This window comes from Athene cunicularia (assembly GCF_003259725.1).
Source record: "Athene cunicularia isolate RWA chromosome 4 unlocalized genomic scaffold, athCun1 chr4_part3, whole genome shotgun sequence".
NCBI lineage: Eukaryota > Metazoa > Chordata > Aves > Strigiformes > Strigidae > Athene > Athene cunicularia.
This window is the reverse complement of record NW_020799100.1, coordinates 210,164-230,096: the sequence shown is the minus strand read 5'-3', so window position 1 is coordinate 230,096 and position 19,933 is coordinate 210,164. Positions and strand designations below refer to the sequence as shown.

The following is a 19,933-nucleotide window of genomic DNA, read 5'->3' as shown; positions in this document are numbered from 1 at the left end:
CAGTGTCTATTCATTGGGAGGGGAGGCAGCTTAATATACGTGCATGCTGCAGCTGGGCAGGTAAACAGCAGCCCCTTCTGTCCACACTCCTGGTGCACAGAAGTGGTCATGTTGATGTGGACCATCACTAGAGGGGCCTTTGTTGCTGGCCTGCAGGTGCATAGGGGTCACCCTCCACTTGGGTAAAACCCACTGGGATGTGTGCTGGGTGGTCTCTGCTCCTTTGTCTGTGCTGGAGTGAGCGGCTGGAGGGGCTGTTTGGTCCTGGCCTGCCTGACCTTGACTGTGTTGGGGTCAGGGCGGTGGGAACAGACTTCCAGCTGTGAGCCAGTGCTCAGCCCAAGAGGTAAAACACCAGTCACAGCAGTGTTTCAGCACACATTTATTGCTGCTCTTTATTTCCCTGCAGTGGATCAGAACAGAAGTCCCTATTGCACATGAACAGATTTTATTTTTGGCATCCTTAAAAAAAAATTGCACAAGACTTCCCCCTTCCCCTAGCTGACTGCTGAACACCTAAATGATGGCTGTGGCTTGCCCAGGAGCCACGGTGATGCTTCCTGGACATGGTCATGGCGGGACTTGTGCATCAGTACACTCCTGCAGGAAAAGAAACCCCTTTGTGTGAGTGGCTCTTACGTTTGCATACAGTGTGCGAGACACCCTAGACTCTGGAGAACATGCCTGGATGGTCTTTGCAGAGACACTTTCTACTGCATGCAACAGATGCTTGTGGCTGGATCTAATTTAGCCATTGATCTGTTCCTCTGGGGTTTGGTCTGTGGGACTTCCTCAGCTGCTGCCCAGTTTCTCTGGCCAGGTGGTAACAATCCAAGCTGCATGGTGAGAATTAAAGTACAGTATGTTTTTACAACTACAGTTGCACAGGATGAATCTGACAACTGCAGAATGCAGGCTGAGACCTGCCTGGGGATAGAATGCTCTATGCCACCTTTGTCAAATCCACACGTTTTTCTGCTCTTTTCCCATTTGTGAGGGGAAACCCTTGGATGTAGAAGCCCTGGTGTGATCTGTGTGAAGCATCCTAAGCTGTGGGCTTCCTTGGAGCCTCAGGCACCAGCCAGGCTTTCGGGGTGGTGGTGGTGCAGTACGCACCCCTGTGATGGCAGGGGACATCTGCCTAGAAGCCCCTGCTCTTGGGACTGATGCAGAGATGGGCCAGGTGCTAGAGCAGGACTGCACCTTCCCTTGCCCAGTGTGGGGGGAGCTGTGTGCTCTGCTGGAGCCACCAACTTAGCACTGCACTGCAATGGTGTGGCAGGCAGCTGTCCCCTGGGCAGCCCCTGTCCTGCGTTCCCCAGGGAGAGGAGAGCTGGAGACCCTATGTGTGTGTGTTGACCAATTGGAGACCATGTCCGTGGAGTACAGGGGAAGGGGGTGCTGCATTGCATGTGGATCAGGGGAAGCTGAGGAGGTTTCTCCCGGTGGCTGCAGGATGGTTGATGGAAGCGGCTGGGATTGAATGCCCTCTCAGTAGACCCAGGAGACGGGCACCCACTGTGGGGAGCTGCAGGCCTGCTCAAAGGCTTCCTGCAGCACCTGGAGACTTTCTTCCACTCCATTGTTGACCAGTGAGAGGTCGAAGTAGTGTGCGTATCTGCTCCGGATGCTCTCTGAATCCTTCTGGAGCTGCTGCAAAGCCTCTGACTGCAAGAAATGAGAGTGCTCAGGAGACGGGGGAGGAGGGGAATTTCACAGCCCCCCCCAACAGGCAAACACCCACCACCAAAACAACTGAAGTGGTTGCTAAGTGCCAGAGCACAGCGCATCCCTGCAGCTTGTCTGGCAAGCTAGGAGCTGTTGTGTGATCTCTGGGAGTGCCTGGGAATTTTGCTGGACTTTTATGCAATGCTGAGAGCACCACGTTACCTGCTAGAGTGAGGCCAGACCTGCTTGGTCTTGTATTTATCTTTAAAATGCTTTGTGGCAGCTTTCTGGAAGGAGAAGGTTCCCTAGCTGCAGCCTGCTCATTACTACACTAGGCAGTGTAGCCAGCTCAAGGCCTAAAGCTGGTTTCAAGGTAGGATCCCTGCAGGATGGTCCTTCCTCCGCTGGCTTTTGAGCAGAACAGCCCGGCTGACACAGCTGGACCAGCCTCTCTCTCCTGGTTTTGTCTGGGATAGTTAAAATTCTCAGTAAAAGTAAAGCTGCTGTGGTTACTCTGTGCAGCTCCCCAGTTAGCAGGGCATCCCAGGAGTGTTCCTGTGGCCACCTGCGCCCTCCCCAGCGCAGTCCAAACCAATTTCCGCAGTCCAAACCAATTTCCACGGTCCAGACAGATCCCCACCATCTCCCTGAGTGGGGCTCCCTGCTGCTGTGCCTGGGGGGAGTGGTGGGGGGTGAGTCTGGGGTGCTGTGCTCACTGCAGCTCTGCTGTGCATTGCTCTGCAGCTCTTGGGGACAGGGAGAGGAGAGCAATAAGCGGTTTGCCTGGGCTGTGTGAGCCCTGCTGGGTTGCATTTTGGCTCTGCTGCAGCCCTTCCAGTAAGCGGTTATCTGAGCTGCAGCAGGTAGCTATATATAGTGCCTGCACCACTGCGGCAGGAGCTCATTCCTCCGGGAGCAGCAGTGGGGGCAGCAGGCTTCCTAACTGCCCCTTCTGCCCTGACGCTTGCCCCACTTCCCCCCCTCCCTGATGCCCCCAGCCTTCTGCATCTGGTTTTACAATCCTTTGCAGGTTAATGTGTCTCTAAATGTCTGTATGATGCTTGCTCTGAAGGCTGCATGAATGTCCTCCCTGCAAACTATCTTTATTTTAAGCTTTATCAACCCCAAATTAATAGGTTGGGAGAGGGGCCTTGGCTGGCCATGAGCCCAGGAGGAGCACAGCTCTGTGGGTTTCCCTGTTCTCCCATAACTCCACCTCTCCCTGTGGACATCAGCCCTTGTGGTGGTGTGATGAAAGTGCTGCTTTCATCCTAATTTTGAAGGGATGAGCATCTCAATGAGGCAAAGAATGAAAGGAGCTGCTGTTTTCGTCAGCTGTTTGCATAGCTGATGGCAGTATAAATGTTCCTGCTCTGCAGCTGTGCTGGGCTGTGTGCCCCACTACATGTTAGCAGCCAGTGATGCTGCTGGGGGGTGAGTCTGGGAGAGAATATGCAGCTACAGGAATCACCAATTCCTGTTTCTCATATTTGCACCGAGGAAGTTGCTCTGGTCACCTGGACTATAAAAATCATTGCAGACAGGAAGAAGCTCACATGGAGCAGCGAGTGAGCCCTGGGCTGCTGCAGCAGGCTTCTCAACCCCTTGCTGCAGGCCAGCGAGCACAGCCAGAGCAGGACCTGGCCACCCACCTGCTCTGCCTTGTCTGTTGGGGCTATGAAGACTATGAATGGGGAGAGCTCAGCTGTGCGGACAATCTTCAGGGTCTGTGGAGAGAGGGTGTTGTTATTAGTGTGGCTATTCCCCCCCGCCATGACCCCACGCTGCCCCCCAGCCAGTGTGATAAGTGCCTGTGATGCAGTGGTGGGCTCAAGGGGCCACCCCTGGTCTGGGGCTGTGGGCTCTCTGGGTACTCCTGAGCCTGGGGGTAGCTGGGTGTGGCTGGAGCAGGGGTCCCAACATGGACCTGCCCCTGTACCTCACTGGGGGGGACCTAAGGACATCCCCAGCCCTGCTCTGGGCTGGCTACTGGGCACAACTGCCACTTTGTGAAGCAGCACCCACGTGCTTGGTGTCAGAGGTGAAGGGGTCCCTGTGCAGGGCCCGTGCTGGCTCTACACCCCCACAGCTGCCTGGCCCTGGCCTTGCTGTCACAGCCAGGTGTGTGCTGTGGCAGGGAATACCCTCACTGCACCCATGTCTTGGGAAGGGAAATGTCACCCCAGCACTCCCTTCCTTTGGGAAGGGCGGATGGGCAGTGCACCGAAGAAGGCAGGGACAGTCACAGCCAACACATAGGTAGTTCAGTATGTGGCAGCCCCTGTCCTGCCCACCCCTTCCCCTGCTCCCTACCTGGGGCTCAATGTCCAAAATAGCAACTTTGTCCTGCTGGTGGATCTTGTGCACTGTTTCAAACTTGGTGCCAAACATGTTTCCCTGGTAGCTTCCAAACTCCAGGAACTCATTGGCTGAGATGTCCCGGGTCATCTCTTCGGTGGAGACAAAGTAGTAGTCCTTCCCATCCACCTCATTCTTCTTCTGGGGGCGTGTGGTGTCTGGGAAGGAAGGGAGACGGTGAGTGCTGGCCCCCAGGGCTCGGGAACAGAGTGGAACAGGCAGCCTCTTCTCTGGGTGACCTGGATGTCTTGACTTCCCTTTTTGAGCATGGGGCTAGGGCAGGGAAGACCTACCTCAAGACTAGGCTGTACTAATCCCCTTTCAACTTCTTCCTGCTTGGGACAAGTAGGGGACTCAGCCAGCCCGAAGAGAGCTGCTGGGATGCAAAGAGCAGGCAGGAGGCCCTGCAGTGCCCTCCCTGTATGGTGGCCTCTGCCTGCAGGGGCTTGGTGGTGCTGGAGGAACTTCTCTCCACCTGCAATGTGCTGCCAGAAGGTCCTGCTCAAGGGGGAAAATGTGTCCTGTGCTGTGCCCGCCACCCTGGCTGGGTACTTACATGGGGGTGGGTACATGAACTTCTCCGGGTTGTTGCTGAGCAGAGCATTCTTGATGTGGCTACGGCCCACGCCACTGGCCCCTGCAGAGAAGGAGGGATGGGTGCTGCAGCTGGGCTCAGAGAAGCCTGGTGGGAGATGCTGGGGCCCCTCCGCAGCTCTGCATCTGAGAAAAGGTGCAGAGCTCCTGGGGCCTTGCCCAGGATCTGCTTTTTGAAGTGGTACATGGTGTCCAGTCCTGGAAGAGGCTCTCCCTGCCCTGGGCATGCTCAGCTCCAGCCCCAGCTGGAGACAGGACCCACGTGTGCCAAGAGGCCAGCATGGCTGGGCTGTGTGGGCTGCCCATGCCCCACAGGGTCCACTAACAAGTGCTTAGCACCCACACTGGGAGTGCTTGCTTTGGTGCAGCCGCACAGACCACAGCTGGTTTTAATGAAAATTATCCATAGAGTACTTAGGAGCTGAAAACTCCTGAATTAATGGTACCTCAGCATCACAGTGTAGGTGCATGCCAGACGATGCATGATGCCGCTCAGAGGAAGGCAGCCTGCTTGGTGACTGCTGCAGGCAGAAGAAATGCTCCCCAGGTTTTGAAGGGCAGCACTTCCCTTCACCACACACAGCCCCTGGGCCCGTGGAGGATGCCTGAGGCAGGACCTACCGATGAGCACCAGAGTCTTCCTCTTGAAGGCAGGCAGCCTCACCACCTCCTCATATGAAACCACATCCAGCTGGTCAAAAACTGGGGTTGAGGAGAAACAAGAGAGCAAGTGGTCAGAGCTGGCTTGGCCACAGCAGCAGGACCACGTGTGTATCAGACCGAAGCCAGGTCCTTCAGCAAAATGGAGGGAGTGATCAGGACTGGGCTGGGAGCTTGTCCCCGTTTAGCTGCTTGGGGAAAAGGGCAGCAGTCTCAGCAGCACGTGAGGTGTGGAGCGGGTGCTGGGGAGCTGGACCAGCAACCGAAGGAGAAGCCAGGGATGCTCTTGCTCAGTAATTCTGCTCAGGACAGTAGGACCTGGGAGCTGGGGGCGGGGGGAGGTGGCAGGACGCTGCAGAGATCTTGTTGCTGGGGGAGCTTTATTTATCTTACTGATTTACAGCCTTGTTTGTCGCTGGTTGGAGCTGCAGGCTGGGCTTGGAGCCAGCGTGTCCTCAGGCACCTGCCTTTGCTGGCCCAGGACATGGGGTGTTTGCATGCGTGGCTGAGGGGCAGGCTCACAGCTCGGTAGCTGTGGGGAGCAGTTCAGTCTGCTCCCTAACAGATGAACAGCAGCAAGACCACCCCCGGGACCTGCAGTTCATCAGCCTGCGAGGTTTGAGGCCCAGGAGTTCAACCTCCCAAAGAGCTCAGGGCCAGAAGCGCCGGCGACTGTCACCACAGGAGTGCAGGGAGCTCAGCGCCAGCTCCCGCAGGAGCCTTGTGCACTACAGAGCTGCACAGGGACACAGCTGTGGCCACGAGGGGTATGAGGACTTTGGAGAAGGGACTCAGAAAAGCTGACAGCTGTGGGGTATCCTCCCAAGGTCTCACTACCAGCACAGCTAGGCCATTTGGTCTGACTGCCATGGAGCACAGACCCCTGCCCAGAGGCAGGGTGATGGCCAGGGCTGGGGATGGAGCCCGTTGCCCTGCTCACACTTACTTGAGCTGTGCTTGGCCAGGTATTTATCTTTGCACTTCTTCTTCTTCCCAAAGGGGCTGCAGCTTGGGGATTCGCTCTGGCTGGACTGGGTAACGCTCGCCACACGCCTGCCAAAAGAGGAGGGCACCACCATGGTCCAGCTGTCACCCCAAGCCCTGGGGGAGCCGCAGGATTGTCCCTTAGACATGCAAGGGCAAGAGGAACAGGGTGGCTGCTGGGACAGGTAAAGGCTCACCCTGTGGCAGATGAAGGGGACATTTGCCTCCTTTTCCCAGCAGTGATGCTGGTGCTACCCAATACAGTCACACTCCGGGTAGCACATGGTCACTGTTCTCCACTCCCAGATCCAGCCCTTCTGGCCAAATCCAGGGACCTACCACTCCTGCAGCTCCGGAGAAGGGATAAGTCCTGCTGACTCAGTGCAAGAGCCCTCCACCCGGCCTTGCCACCAGTTGCTGTCGTCCTTGTTTATGATTTGAATCACGTCACCAGTCTGAAACTTCAGCCCTGCTTCCTTGCAGGGGATCAGGTTGTCTTTTTTGGGGTCATAGTCAAACTGCGCCCTCATGAACATCTGCAAAAGAGAGAGCAGGCCAGAGTCGGCATGGCCATGCAGGGTGGCTGATCTTGGTTGTGTCCAGCTCCTGGCCCCACACCACATCCCCAGGCAGTGACTGCAGAGCTGGCTCCACAGAATCATCTGGGTTGGAAAAGCCCTTGAAGATCATCCAGTCCAACCACTAACCTAGCATTGACTGTTCCCAACTCCACCAGATCCCTCAGCACTGGGTCAACCCGACTCTTCAACCCCTCCAGGGATGGGGACTCCCCCCCCCTGCCCTGGGCAGCCCATTCCAACGCCCAACAGCCCCTTCTGCAAAGAAATCCTTCCTCAGAGCCAGCCTTACCCTGCCCTGGTGCAGCTTGAGGCCATTCCCTCTTGTCCTGGTGCTGGGTCCTTGGCTCCAGAGACTCATCCCCCCTCTCTGCACCCTCCTATCAGGGAGCTGTAGAGGGTGATGAGGTCTCCCCTCAGCCTCCTCTTCTCCAGACTAACCCCCCCCCCCTCCCAGTTCCCTCAGCCGCTCCCCAGCAGACCTGTGCTCCAGAACCTGCACCAGCTCCATTGCCCTTCTCTGGACACGCTCAAGTCATTCAATGGCCTTTTTGTAGCGAGGGGCCCGCACAAGGTCCCTGCTCCAAGAGGAATCCCAGCCCCTGCTGCTTTCCAGGCCCCCTGAGGCTGGGAGAGGGGTGGGGGGGTGGCACAAAGGGAGATGCACAAAGCCTTGGAGGGAGCTCTTGAGCATGGAGCTACAGTGAGACCAGTGGGAAGGAGGGAGGACATCTTGGCTTTACTGGGAGCCAGTGAAACAGCTGCTGCCTCTAGGCAGGTCTGCATGCCCCGCAGCTGGTGCTCCAGCCCCGACATGCAGGCCTCCTGCAGGCCCCAGGCGCTGCACAGTGCTGCTGGGCTCAGCCAGCCAGAGGAGTCCCACCAGCAGCAAGGAGCCATTGCAGCAGTGCACCCTGCAGTCCCGTGTCCTGGGGACCTCAGGGAAGGCCATGTCTCAATCCCCTGCTGCATGCTGATCCCTGCCTGGGTCCGTCCTGGCCTCTTCAGCATCAGCTACTCTTGCAATGTTAGATTCATCACAGCTGCAACTGGAAGTGAGCTGCTGCTGCTTCCCAGGGCACTGTGCCACCCTCCTGGGGCTGAGGAAGCCCTGGGGACCAGAAAAGCATGAAAAAGTGGGCTTTCCCTTCTGCTCACTCAGATCTTTGGGAGGGAGTATACGCGCCTGTTCCCATTGGAGCAGCCCACCCTGCTGCCCCCACCAGCCTCAAGCCCTCCTGAAGCTAGACAGGCAGCCGGGCGCCCCCGGGCTCTCACTGCCTGAGCATCTTTGCAAAGGCAGGAGAGAAGTGGCATGTGGCTTTCGCATTCGGATCTTGTTTTCCAGGAAGGCTGTTCAGGAAGAACAGACCGTCAGAGAGCAAAAGAATGGATGAGAGTCCCCTATCGTTAGGAGGATGTCAGACCAAGCATCTGCACCCAGCACTTTCTGTACTGCCACCTGCTCTCGGTGCCTGGATGCACAGCTCCTTGTCTGAAACACTGCTGCTGCTGCAGACTGTCTCTGGTCAGCGTACCTGGCAAGATCAGGACCAGCTCAGGACTAGGGTGGGGGCAAAGCCAAGGCAGGGTATGGAGGATGGGGAGTGAAAGGCTGGGTTTAAGGAACAAAGTAAGTCTGTGGCTAAGCACAGACCTCACAATGCCCTTGTTCCCCTCCTCGGGTTTTTTGTCCTGTGGGCCTGAGGCTGCTGGGAGCTTCCAGTCATGGTGCAAAGTCCTTCAGGGTGTCCCACAAGTAATGGTCTCCCCATTGGGGTGCTCCCCGTTAAAGTTTGAGACTTCTGTGAGCACTCAGGAGGGTGCTGGGCCCTCATGCCCAGCAGTCATACTACAGGCAGAACCTTCCGTAGGGGAAGCAGCAGTATCAGGCCCAGCTTCATGCTTGTGCTAATGCAGGCTTCCCCTGAGCACAGCCCTGATATTTATCCTGGAAACACCGCACGTGGCAAGCGGGCAAAGGGATACCCGTGGGGTGATGCCTAAGTCTTGTCCTCAGATATGATAGGCAGGGCTTAGGAAGTCTTCCTCCCTGGGTAGGGTAGACCATGCTGTCCTTGTTCCATATTAAAACAATTTCCTGCGGTGTCCTCCAGCACAGGGCCATCAGGACATGAACGTGGTTCCCTTTCACTGCCAGAAAAGGAAGCATATGCATCAGGCTGTGACATGAAATCGCTCACATTGGAAGACAAGAGTGGAATCTCCTTTCCGCATGAGGACTAATGCTTGTTTTGAAAGCACTCTCCGGCACCAGGAAGCTGGTCATCAACACAATCACACAAATGACACACAGCAAGCACTGCCCAAGCATCTGCCTGGAGCCCTCTGCTTCTGCAGCCCTGGTACCCCAAACCAGACATAACCAGGCCACTTTTGGAAAGACCCTCCCTCACACCAATTAGGAGTTAGCATCAGAGGGCTCCAGCCATCACCCATGGACTGCACAGGGCCAGCTCCAAAAGCAAGCTATTTGCTTGCCTGCTGCCAGCCCCATCTCCAGGTAGAGAAGCTCGGGTACTGGGCAGGCTCCAGCAGGAGAAGCCCTGGTTTTTAAAGTCAAAAGGCTGCGGTTTGTGCCTGGGAACAGCTTGGTGTTGACCTCAAGAGCCCTGAGTGCCCAGTGCTTCTTGTTAAAATCCTCCCAAACCGACCTGCCCCAAGCACTCAGCTGGCCTCAAGAGTGGCTGGCTGCCAGGCTGCGGGGCAAGCCAGGGCAGGGAGGCATCATGATGCCAGGATCTGCACTGTCCTGCCTGCCAGGACCTGAAATGAAGGTGATCATGGGGATCCAGGGAGCTGAAACAAAATCAAAAGCCCATTTTTGGCGGTGGACTGCAACAAGCAGAGATGCGAGCAGCCTGTGAGCTGGGGAGCAGACAGCACCTTGGCCCTGGACACAGCAACAGGGGGGACAGGGAAGGAGTTTGCCCCTGTGTCCCTCCCTGAGCCCACGGCCGGTCTCAGGTGAGCCAGCAACTGTGTTCTTTTCCTCAGAGGTAACTTTCCCCCTGGCACTGAGCTGGCTGGGTCAGGCCAGGGAGGGCAGATGGGCAGCAGGGAAGGGCAGACATGGGCCAGCATTTAAGAAACAAACACGTGCAAGGCTGGTTGAGCTGGAATGGGGACAGCATGGGCTGAGCAAGAAATGGAGACAGTTTTCACTTGCCACCATGTCAAGAGACTTCAGCTTCTATGGGTAAGGAATCAGGGTGACAGGGGTTATCACGTCCCATCCCCACCCAGCTCCCACCCTCTGTCACTCCTGCCTGTCCCTGACAGGGGGCTGTGCTGGGGTTGGCTCCTGCACCCAGACACAGGACAGCATCCCAGCCACTGCACACTGGAGGCTTGGCAGAAGAGCCAGCCAGCCCCCCCCCGCTACCCTGAGCATTTTGGCCACAGCAGAACCTCAAAGGCAAAGCCAGGCAGGTGCCACCCCCTGCCACAGCATGTCACCCTGGCAGCGACAGCAGGCACACGGAGCTGCCTTCCTTTCTCCCACTACTTCCTTCCTCCCACACGCTGCTCACAAGCGTGCTGGTTGCACCCAGACCTATGTCACCCTCCTCGTGGCTGAGGCACCATGCATCAGTGACAGTCCCGTCCTGCACCTGGAGGTGCTGCTGTGGCCCCGCAGTGGGGATGTGGCTCTAACGGCTCTGAAGGTGCCAGGAAGCTCTCCTGGAATTCCTGGTGTGCACATACCGCTGCTTTCCCATCCCCAGACACTGCATACATGTACCACTGTGGCTCAGGCACCCCAGGCTCACGTTCCTACACACACATTGACTAAATACATCCACACAGGGCCAAAACCTGCTTGTTTGCAGCAATGTAAGCACAAGACAGGTCCCTTCACCCTCCAGAAGCTCAGGCAAGGTGACCAGGCAGCCATCCCCTTGTCCTTGCCCTGGCTCAGCACAGTTCTCTCCCCAGTGCTGGTTCCCTGTGGCTCACTCTGGCCCCACAGCCATGGCCCAGCACAGCCCGTGGGTCTGGAAGCTGCACTTACCTGGAGAGCAGGGAGGCGGCTTTGTTGGTTGGGAATGACTTTTATTGAGACCATCCCCTTGGTTTCTTTCTAGTGAACAAAGGAAGGGGAGAAAGAAGAGTTGGAGGAGGTGGTGCCTGGAGGCAGCCCAACAGCAGCAACCTCTGCAGATAACTGCTGAGTGCCAGGACCTGCAAAGGCCAGTCATGCTGGGGGACACCACAGCCTGGCCAGAAACAGCTCTGCCACAGCTGGGCAAAGAGCCATGGCAGCATACATTTGCCACGCTTGTCCTATCCCCATGGGGGGACACCAGCACCCCTGTAAGGGGCTGGCTGTGAGCACACAGAATAAACATGGAGATCTGTACCCTCTCTGGCCTGGCTGCCCCAGTGAGGAGCCTAGGAGGAGGGGCTGGTTCTGCCAGGTCCCCTCCATCAGCTGGCCTCTCACTCCTGCCCTCCTGGTGACATTAGAGGCACAGCACTCCCTTGCCTGCCAAAGACCAGACGCACTGTTGCCCCACATGCTTCACAAGACCTACATTGTCCTGTGGGGACAACCACATCTGGAGGCTTGGATGAGCCTCCTGGGCCAACTGTGCTTCTTGGGAGGCAAAGACAAGCTCCTCCTTGCTCCTGCTGTCTGGAGAAGGGATGTCCCACCACCAGGCAGGAGAGGACTGTGGCACTGCAGCAGGGCCAGGGCTCCTGGTGGGTGTCCTCAGCACCAACACCACCTCCCTCCAGCCAGTCCCACATGCTGGGCAGAGATCAGGATGGCCGCAGTGTGTGAACATGAGGCAGGTCTGAGACCCTGTCCAAAGCTGTCTAGCAAGGGCCTGGCAGAATCACCATGACATCAGAAGCAAGAAAATGGCACCAAGGTGACCTGCAGAAGCAGCTCTGGTCTGCAAGAGCAGCCAGCTGCTGGGCTGGAGTTGCATACCAGTCTTGGCAAGCAGAGGTGGCTTCCAAGCCCCACACACATCAGTACAAGTCAGGGACCCAGTCAATAGCCTTCGCTGCTGCTCTCGTGAGGCCTGAAGCAAGCAGAAAGCACAGAGCACCGAGGCTGCATACAGAGACCTGGTGCTTGGCCGTGTTACAGCCCCCCAACACAGTGGCCCTGGCTCCTACCACATCACACCGCTGCACAGAGCTCTGTGTTGGCACTGCCATCTAGGAGGGGGTGAATGCTCAGCCAGCATGCAGATCTGCACGCCAAAGGGGTCCTTCCAGGGGAACAGCCCTGCCAAACACAGATACCTACCAGCATCTTCTGCAGCTGGTCAACCGAGTGGTTGCTCACACTCTGCCCATTGATTTCTATGATTTCATCACCCACGTGAAGAGAGCCTGCCAGCAACGGGAGAAACATGAAAATGCAGGACTGGACAAAAGCCACTCACCAAACCCAAACTACACAGCTCCACCAGCCTCCTGACCCCCACGGGCAAGCTGTGGCCAGACACTGTGGCATTTGCCTGGGCAATGCTTGTGGAGCCACACATGTCACCAAAGCACATGGGACTAAAGCACAAGGAGAATGATTTCTTCCCCCTCCACCCAATACACACACTTCATCCAGTCTGGAGGTCATCAGGTCACTTTCCACTGTGTGTCCTTCAGTGCTTCAGACTGGTCAAAACACCTGTTTAAGAGTTATTCAAACCCAACCTCAAGTACCTCACCTGAAGCCAAATGACAGCCTCCTTATAGGGCCCTCAACACTACATTCTTGACTTTGTGTGTTTTCAGTTTATAAACCCAGCCAGATTATAGCCTCAGATATACTGCTATAAATTAGGCTCCAGTAGTGTTATATTGGAATGGCTCCTGTGTTATTTTGGCAGGGGTAAGCTCAGACTTCCCACTTGGCTCTAGGGCTGGAAAAAGGGCCTCTTCTTCTAAGCACAGAACATCTCATTTCCGTGCCCCCTTGGCAAGACCCAAAACCATAAACCAGCACCTATTTATTTATTTTGGCATCTTCCTTTGATCTGCAGAGCCAATCTACAGCAAGCCTGTCCCACCTGCGCACTTTAGGAATGGGAAGAGCTTCTCCTGTAATCTCTGGGGTGTGATCCATCTCTCATTACAGTGACCACATCACAAGACAGAGACAGACTGTCTCTGGTTCCATTTTAAGAGAGCCCTTCCCCCAGCCCTTTCTTTCTCCTAAAGCTGCCAGTGTATTAAGACAATGACTGTGCAGAGAGACCAGCAAGTCCTGAGTTCCTGACACATTCCTAGAGGAGGAACAGACACAGATGTCCACGTCACAGGGGAAAGCCAGCAGTGCTGGGGGGCTGCCTTATCTCTGCACAGAAGAAACCAGCTGCAGATGTGCACCCCACACACTGCTTCTATGAGGGCCTCATTACCTTGTCTGTGAATCATCCCCCCGTGGAAGATCCTGGCCACCATGCAGCTTTGCTTGTCATTGAGCTTCAGCGTAATTCCCTGGAAGACAGGAAAATCCATGACTGCTCACTGGAGGGGAGGTCTTCTGTGTTCCCAGCAGTCCTCTCCAGTCCCATGTTCACAGTGGGCTGCACAGTGGCTGGGGGGAAGCCCCTGGCTTGGCCAGCCCTGCCTGCTGCAGCTCCTCCTGGCATAAGTATCACCACCCTTTGATGGGGCTCGCTATGGGTTCCCAAGCAGGAGGCACAATCCAGCACCTTCTTCCCGTGGCCAACACCTCCAGCAATCAATATCCTGCTTCCCCCGAAGCCAGCCGGTTGGCACAGCTCTACCTGCCCCTCTGCCCCCCCGGGTGCCACCAGGCTTTGGGATCTTGGCAGCTCTCACCATGGGCTCCTCTGTGACCTTCTCGAACTGGATGAGACGTATCTTCCGCACCTCTCGGCTGTTGCTGTGCGAGGGGCTGCCCAGAGTTGCTGAGCCGTTGGTATAAATGTCCTCAGTCATGGCATTTGGGGATTGAGTGATGGCCTGTCAGGGCAAAACAAAGACTGGGATTTAGGGGCTCCATCTGAACAGGGCCTGGGAGTGCTGTCTCCCCGCTGTGGGCTGGAGCTACTCCACCATGTTAGGGTGGCTGGGGGGCAGGTGGGGCACAAGGGGAGGAAAAGACAGTAAGAGCAAGAAAAGATAAGAGCAAAAGAACTTCACCCTTGAAGGTGTGGATGCAGGCTTGATCTGCAGTTTTCCAGCCTGGAAAATGCAGGAGATAAGAAAACTTTAGAAAACCTGCAAGTAGCAGAAGCCAAAAGAGTCCACAGCTGATCATCTTCTGCAGCAACAGTCCCAAACACTACTTGTGTGTCACAGTAGCATTTGGCCCACAGCTGGCTTGTTCCATAACATGAAGACCAGAACAGCTTTGCTGAGTGAACGGTGCAGTTTAAGACTCATCTCTGAGAAGTGGCGCCAGGCTGTGCCCGGGCTCAGTTTGCAAAGTCAACCTTTCCTCATCTATGTCAATGAGCAACCAACACAGTGCAGAGCTACATCCACATCCAGGCACTGAAGGCAACATGCTTCCAAGCCAGCCAGAAATTCCCCATTTGCCTCCCCAGCTCCCAGCTACAGGTCAATTCATGCTGGCTGGAACTGGGAAGCCAAGCAGGGCCTTTCAGCCATTGGGAAACCTCTGTTTGTCTCCAGCAGGCACTGGTACCGGGGCAGGTGGAGGGCTTGTGGGGTCCGAGGCAGAGACCTCCAAACCCACGCTGCCATGCGCAGGGACACTGCAAACTGATCTGCCACTTCCCAGTCTGAGAAAGCCTGAGGCGGTCCTGTTAGACCCCTCGGGCATGCTGGGCAACCTCTCCGCACAGCTCACAGAAGTGCTGGTTTGGCCCCAAGTGCAGTGGACCTCCTTCGAGCCTCTCCCAAATTGATGCTTGGCCTAGCATAACCCAGGCCAGCTTCGTGTGGCACACTCAAATCCCCACACCAGACCACAAGGCAAAGCAAACCCTCTTGGCTGCCCCACTCCACACAAGGCTACCAGTTTTTGTTACCCAGCTTGTACCTGCTTTCCCAGCAGCACTCAGGTTGGGAGGCGCAGCCAGCAAACCCGCAAGGACGCCCAGCGAGGTCCTCATCGGCTTTAGTCCCACATCAGCCACACCACAGCCATGCAGAGCCAGCAGCTCTCCCCTCCGCACACCCGCTTGCCAACACCTGACTGAGCGCTGGGCCCCAGAGCTCTGTGCTAGCAGCCTGACCCCAGCAACCCAGCTCGCTCTCGCCCACCACAGGCACCTGGCCTGGAGCAGAGAAGGGGCTGCAGCCCCACGCTGCCAAGGGGCAAGACCTGGCCAGGCTATGGGGAAAGTGCATGTGGGTACAACTGCAGTGAAGAGCATTTCCCAAGGGGGTGCAGCCATGGCACTACACCAAAAAAAATGAGCTTTGGTAGGGATGTGCTGGAGTGCTGCCAGGCTGAGACAGTGGCCCAGCCCTGTGTAATGGCCAAAAGCAGGGAGGGAGCCAAAGGCAGGGGCAGCAGAGCCAGGACTAGCTGGGTCAGCATGAGAGAGACTAGCAGAGAGGAACAGCCCATCATCGAGGCACCAGCACTATCACAGCCTCAACAAGAGGGTGCTGGCAGGGCTGGGACAGAGTCGGAAGGGTGCAGGGAGCCATGCGTCCATGCTGCAGTGACAGGGAAGATGCATGATTTATTTTTAAGCCAACTACTTCTAAAAGAGCCAACCAACCTCCCCCTCAGAGGAAAAAAGGGACTGCGTGGGCTGCAGCCATCAGCAGCTTAAATATGAAGGAGGAGGCTGAATTCCAGCCCAGAGCAACACCTGTGTCAAGGACTTGTGGGGTGGAAGGAAGAGCGACTCACAGCCCCCAGCCTGACTTGCCAGCCCCAGAGCAGGGCACGCTGTGCTCCTGTGCCATCGGCAGGGACAAACCCAGCAGTGTGGGTGCCCAGAGGCAGTCCTCAGCTCTCTGCCAGCTGTTCCAGCTCTGCTGAGCCAGTGGGCGAGAGCAGGAAGAGGATGAGGAACTTCTCCAGCCCTGCCCAAGGCCAAAGTGCCCGTGAGGTGGTTTGAATCAGCACAGATCACACTTATCTTGGTCATGCCTTAGGAAAGCGTTACACTGTGCAATCCCTGGCTTCAAACCTCTAGGCTCAGCAGAGCCTGATGACCCAGGACACAGCACAATCTGCTCTAGAGGCTGGGAGTTCCTGTCCCCGCTGTCCCCACCATCCCTGCCAGCTGAGCCTCCCAGCCCTGACCTTTGCTTTTTGCTGAGAGCTGGAGAAAACACCCAGCCCTTGATGCTGATGCAGCACCAGTGTCACCTCGGTGACTCCCAGAGAGCAAGCCTTGTCACCAGTCTCGCTGCTGTGCCTGGAGACGGCCACCAGTCACTTGATGGCAGCCCTGAACCCAGCAGGGCCTTCTGGCAACTCCCTCTGCCCCAAACAGAGCCACGCTGGGATGGTGTGGGCTTTTGCTGACTACACTGGGCAGGCAGTGGATGGGGACAGGAAAATGCCCGGTTCATGAGGAGGACCAGGACCCACGGGGTGGAAGATTTCAGCCCCCATGTTGGGCACCCAGAAGCTGGAGACAGGAGACGTGTGTGGCTCTCATGCTCCATGCACACAAGCTGGCTGGCTGGATCACCTACTCTGCTGGCAGCCACCACGCTCTTGGCCAATCTGGCCCGGCATAGCCTGTGATCTCAAGAGCCTTTCCAGTCATGCTGGCAGTGGGCCAGGCCCTGCTACTTATGCACTGCTTTGCAGGAAACGTCTGTGAGCGCTGCCGAGAGCCAGCACCGTGGCCACCAGTGCACAACTTCATGCTGGGGCCAGCCTTGGGGCAGACACGGGGTGAGGAGGCTGGGGGGCTGAGCTGTGCAAAAGGGCTGCTGGGTGCTGAGCAGGGTCCCAGCGGGGCTGTTCGGCCTTGCCCAGCACCCAGCAGCCCTATGGGGTGCCTTGCAGATGGCTGGTGAGGGGACAAACCCTCGCACAGAAATCCTGCTCCAGGTGGCAATGCACAGAAGAGCCACTGGCTCCATGGGTCACAGAGCTGCACCTCAGCTCCCTGCTCCTCTTCCTCAAGACCCATGATTTCTGCCCCATATCCCAGGGCAGAGGGAAGGGCACCAGCTCTTCAAGCAGCATTTCCCAACAGGGACTTTGGTTAAGTGAGGAGCTATCCTCAGCAAGGGCTGGGCATCCTGTCCCCCGCAGGGTCAGCACTGTCTGCCAGGGCGCTCCTGCTGTCGCACTGGCTCAGGCAGACTGCATGCCACCGGGCAAATCAAACATTAACTGGGTAGTGTGTTTGCAGGAGGCTGAAGCAGCACATGAGGAAAGCAGCACTGTAGTGCAAGGGGCATGTTTGGTAGTTTGGTTCCTGGGCTCCCCTTGCTGCTCTAACCAAGAGACTTCAATATCAGGTGCCCTTGGAAGAGCAGGGCTGCCTGGCAAGCACGCAGGAAAAGACCAGATGCTGCTGGCTTTGCCAAGCGGACCCCAGAATACAGCAGCTCAGATGTAGGAGGGAACCCTGGAGCAGGGATCGCCCAGGACAAGCTCCACTGCCCACAGTGAGCAACAAAATCCCAGCTCTCTGGAGGAATCATCACCCCTCACGTTATAATCACTGTAGGTATGTGCAGGGAGGCCGGGGCACTGTTTGGTGCAGAGATGTCCTGGCCCAGCAACCTCTCCTCCTGCCTTATAGTGCTCCAACCTTGCCACCCCACCATCCAGCAGATGTGTGCATTGTGGTCTCAGTACAGCTTAAAAAACCCAACAATGTGTAAAAATAGCAAACTGCCAAAAAAAACCTGAGCTTGGGAGTTGCTTTTGGCCTGCTCCAGCAGTCTGGGGAGCAAGAGCCATGTGGACATTTAGAAGTAATTCATCCTTGCCTTCTGCTAAGGATTACAGCCTTCTCAGGCCTGCCCAGCACAACCTTAGGAGCAATCCCACCAAAACTCCTTCCAACTATACGATCCAGATTAAAAAAAAAAATGTAATTAAACCAAACATGATTACATTGCTGACACTGGGAAAAGGCCTAGCAATACCAACAGGTCGCAGTGGGAAGGGAAACAGAGAAATAGAAGGGATACGAGTGGTCACAGAGGCCAGAAGATGCCAGTGGCTTTGTGTGCCCTCACACTGGCTCCAGATCACGGAGTGCAGCAATGAAAAATGGCCAGATTTTCAAGGGAGCACACTCCGTCATGCTGAGGCACCATCTTGCCATCAGGAAAGGCTGATGCAGCCTTCCAGATGTGCTCGTGAAACTGGTCACCTCCCAAGGAGGGTCAGTAAAACCACAACACTGACAGAAGAAACCTTTCAGAATAAGCCCTGCAAAACAGTTTTTTTCCCCTGCAGCCATTACAGACTGGAACGTGGCAAAATGCATTTGAGAGGGAGAAGTTGGAAACAGCCCCCCCCCCTTCATTTTGGTCAAGTCCAGAAGTTCTGCTCAGTTTTCAACCACTAGTTTTGTCCCCAGACATTTCAAGACTTGGTCCCTGGGGACTGTGGCCTCAGTCTGCTCTGGAGCTGGTGCTGGTTGGATGCCAGGAACTGCTGCCCACAGGGAAACAGTGTCCCCTCTGCACCCCCAGGCTCAGCTCTCTCCAAAAGCACCCTCCTTTTCTCCACTGGACTCACAAAGGTCATATTTGCTGCCCATTTTACAGCTGGGGGGAACTGAGTCACAGCCAACAAAGGGACATGCTCAAGGTCACTCTGCCAACCAGGTGCACAGCTGGGAATAAAGCCCACACCTCTTTAGTAAATCAGTATTTGCCAGTTGGGAGATAAGGAAAAGATACAGAGGCATGGGGTAGGGCTCAAGGGAAGAGGGAAAGCAGTTTCCTGCACTTTGGCTTGTTTTCTAGCAACGACATGGCTTCCACTGGAGAAGGGTTTGCAGGCCCTGCCACCACGGGAGGAACACAGGATGGTGGTTCCCTGCGTGTAGCTCCCTCGGAGGAAATGGGGAAGAGAAATCTCCCAGCCACCCCGTTTGATTCCAGCCAAGGCCCAGCCAGCCAGGCCCAGCTCCCCTCTCAGGAGTTGCTGCTGGATGATGTCCCTGCTGTCCCACAGAGGGGCCACAGCCTGTCTCTGCATGCATGTGACATGGGGATGAGCACGAGTGCCTGGCAAGCTCAGGACACGTAACCCCAGCTGAGTGCCAGCCCTACAAAGCTTCTCCTAAAAGGCCCCAGGCAGATCCCGCTTCGCCATAATGCCAGGGAGCTGTAAGCCAGCTCCTGCTTTTTCCATGCCCTGCTGCCATTGGCAATTTATCCCTGAAGCCAGTCAAGTCCACTGCCTGGATCCTGCAGGCAGAGGATGGGAGAGCTCCTGTCTCAGCAGCTGCCTGATCCGGGCACTTTGCTTTAAAAGCTGCCTTTTTTTTTTTTTTTTTTTTTTTAAAAGCACTCTGCCAGGGCTGAGCCAAAAAAAGCTCATGAACAACTGGCAGGGGACAGATCTGAGAAGTCTCTTTTGGATGCTGTAGCGACCAATGGGATAGGCAGCACTTCAGGAAAATTTCCCTCCTGCTCTCAAAGGCTCCCCACAGCCGCAAGGAAACCTCAGCCCAGGCACGTTACGCCATGGCTCTGTGAGGGACTTCTGCTCAGAGTTGAAAATCTCTGCTGGGAGAGGAGCACCAGCTGCTCAGCCCTGGGCACTGCTGACCTTCTCCCGGTTGCACCCAAGCTACCCCAGGTGACACCGGCTGGGGACGGAGCCCTCCCAGCAGACCCGGGATAGCTGGTGCAGCCTCATCTCCTTGGGTGTGCTGGCCCCTCCGCCCCCACGCCCCGGGGTAGGTGTCAGAAGGGCTGGTTGCATCCTCCTTCTCCGGGGCTGAGCCCCACCGCCACCCCTCCAGCTCCCGCGGGAGGTTGCTCAGTAGCTGAATCAGCTCATGTGACAGGCGGTTCCAGTTCAGACCAGCTACAACTTTGCAGCATAACAAGCACAAGCTCGTCCGTGGCAGGATGCTGCAGCCTTCCTCCCCTGCACCCCCGTCCTCCTCCGCTGCCCAACCCCGCCGCGCTGCCCGAGCGCTCCCCGCGGCCCCCAGCCG

General features: G+C 56.5%; 1 protein-coding gene across 1 annotated transcript; it reads right to left on the bottom strand.

The window, feature by feature from the left end:
* Positions 1–1,228: 1,228 nt before the first annotated feature.
* Positions 1,229–14,932, bottom strand: MPP1 (membrane palmitoylated protein 1). Its single transcript, XM_026848752.1, has 12 exons — positions 14,849–14,932; positions 13,671–13,814; positions 13,244–13,322; positions 12,130–12,215; positions 10,879–10,947; positions 6,604–6,800; positions 6,227–6,333; positions 5,242–5,322; positions 4,583–4,663; positions 3,982–4,184; positions 3,321–3,395; positions 1,229–1,668 (listed from the first exon to the last, which is right to left on the bottom strand). Exons 1-12 carry the CDS (start codon positions 14,930–14,932, stop codon positions 1,492–1,494), a joined length of 1,383 nt encoding a protein of 460 aa, XP_026704553.1. The 3' UTR covers positions 1,229–1,491.
* Positions 14,933–19,933: the final 5,001 nt, after the last annotated feature.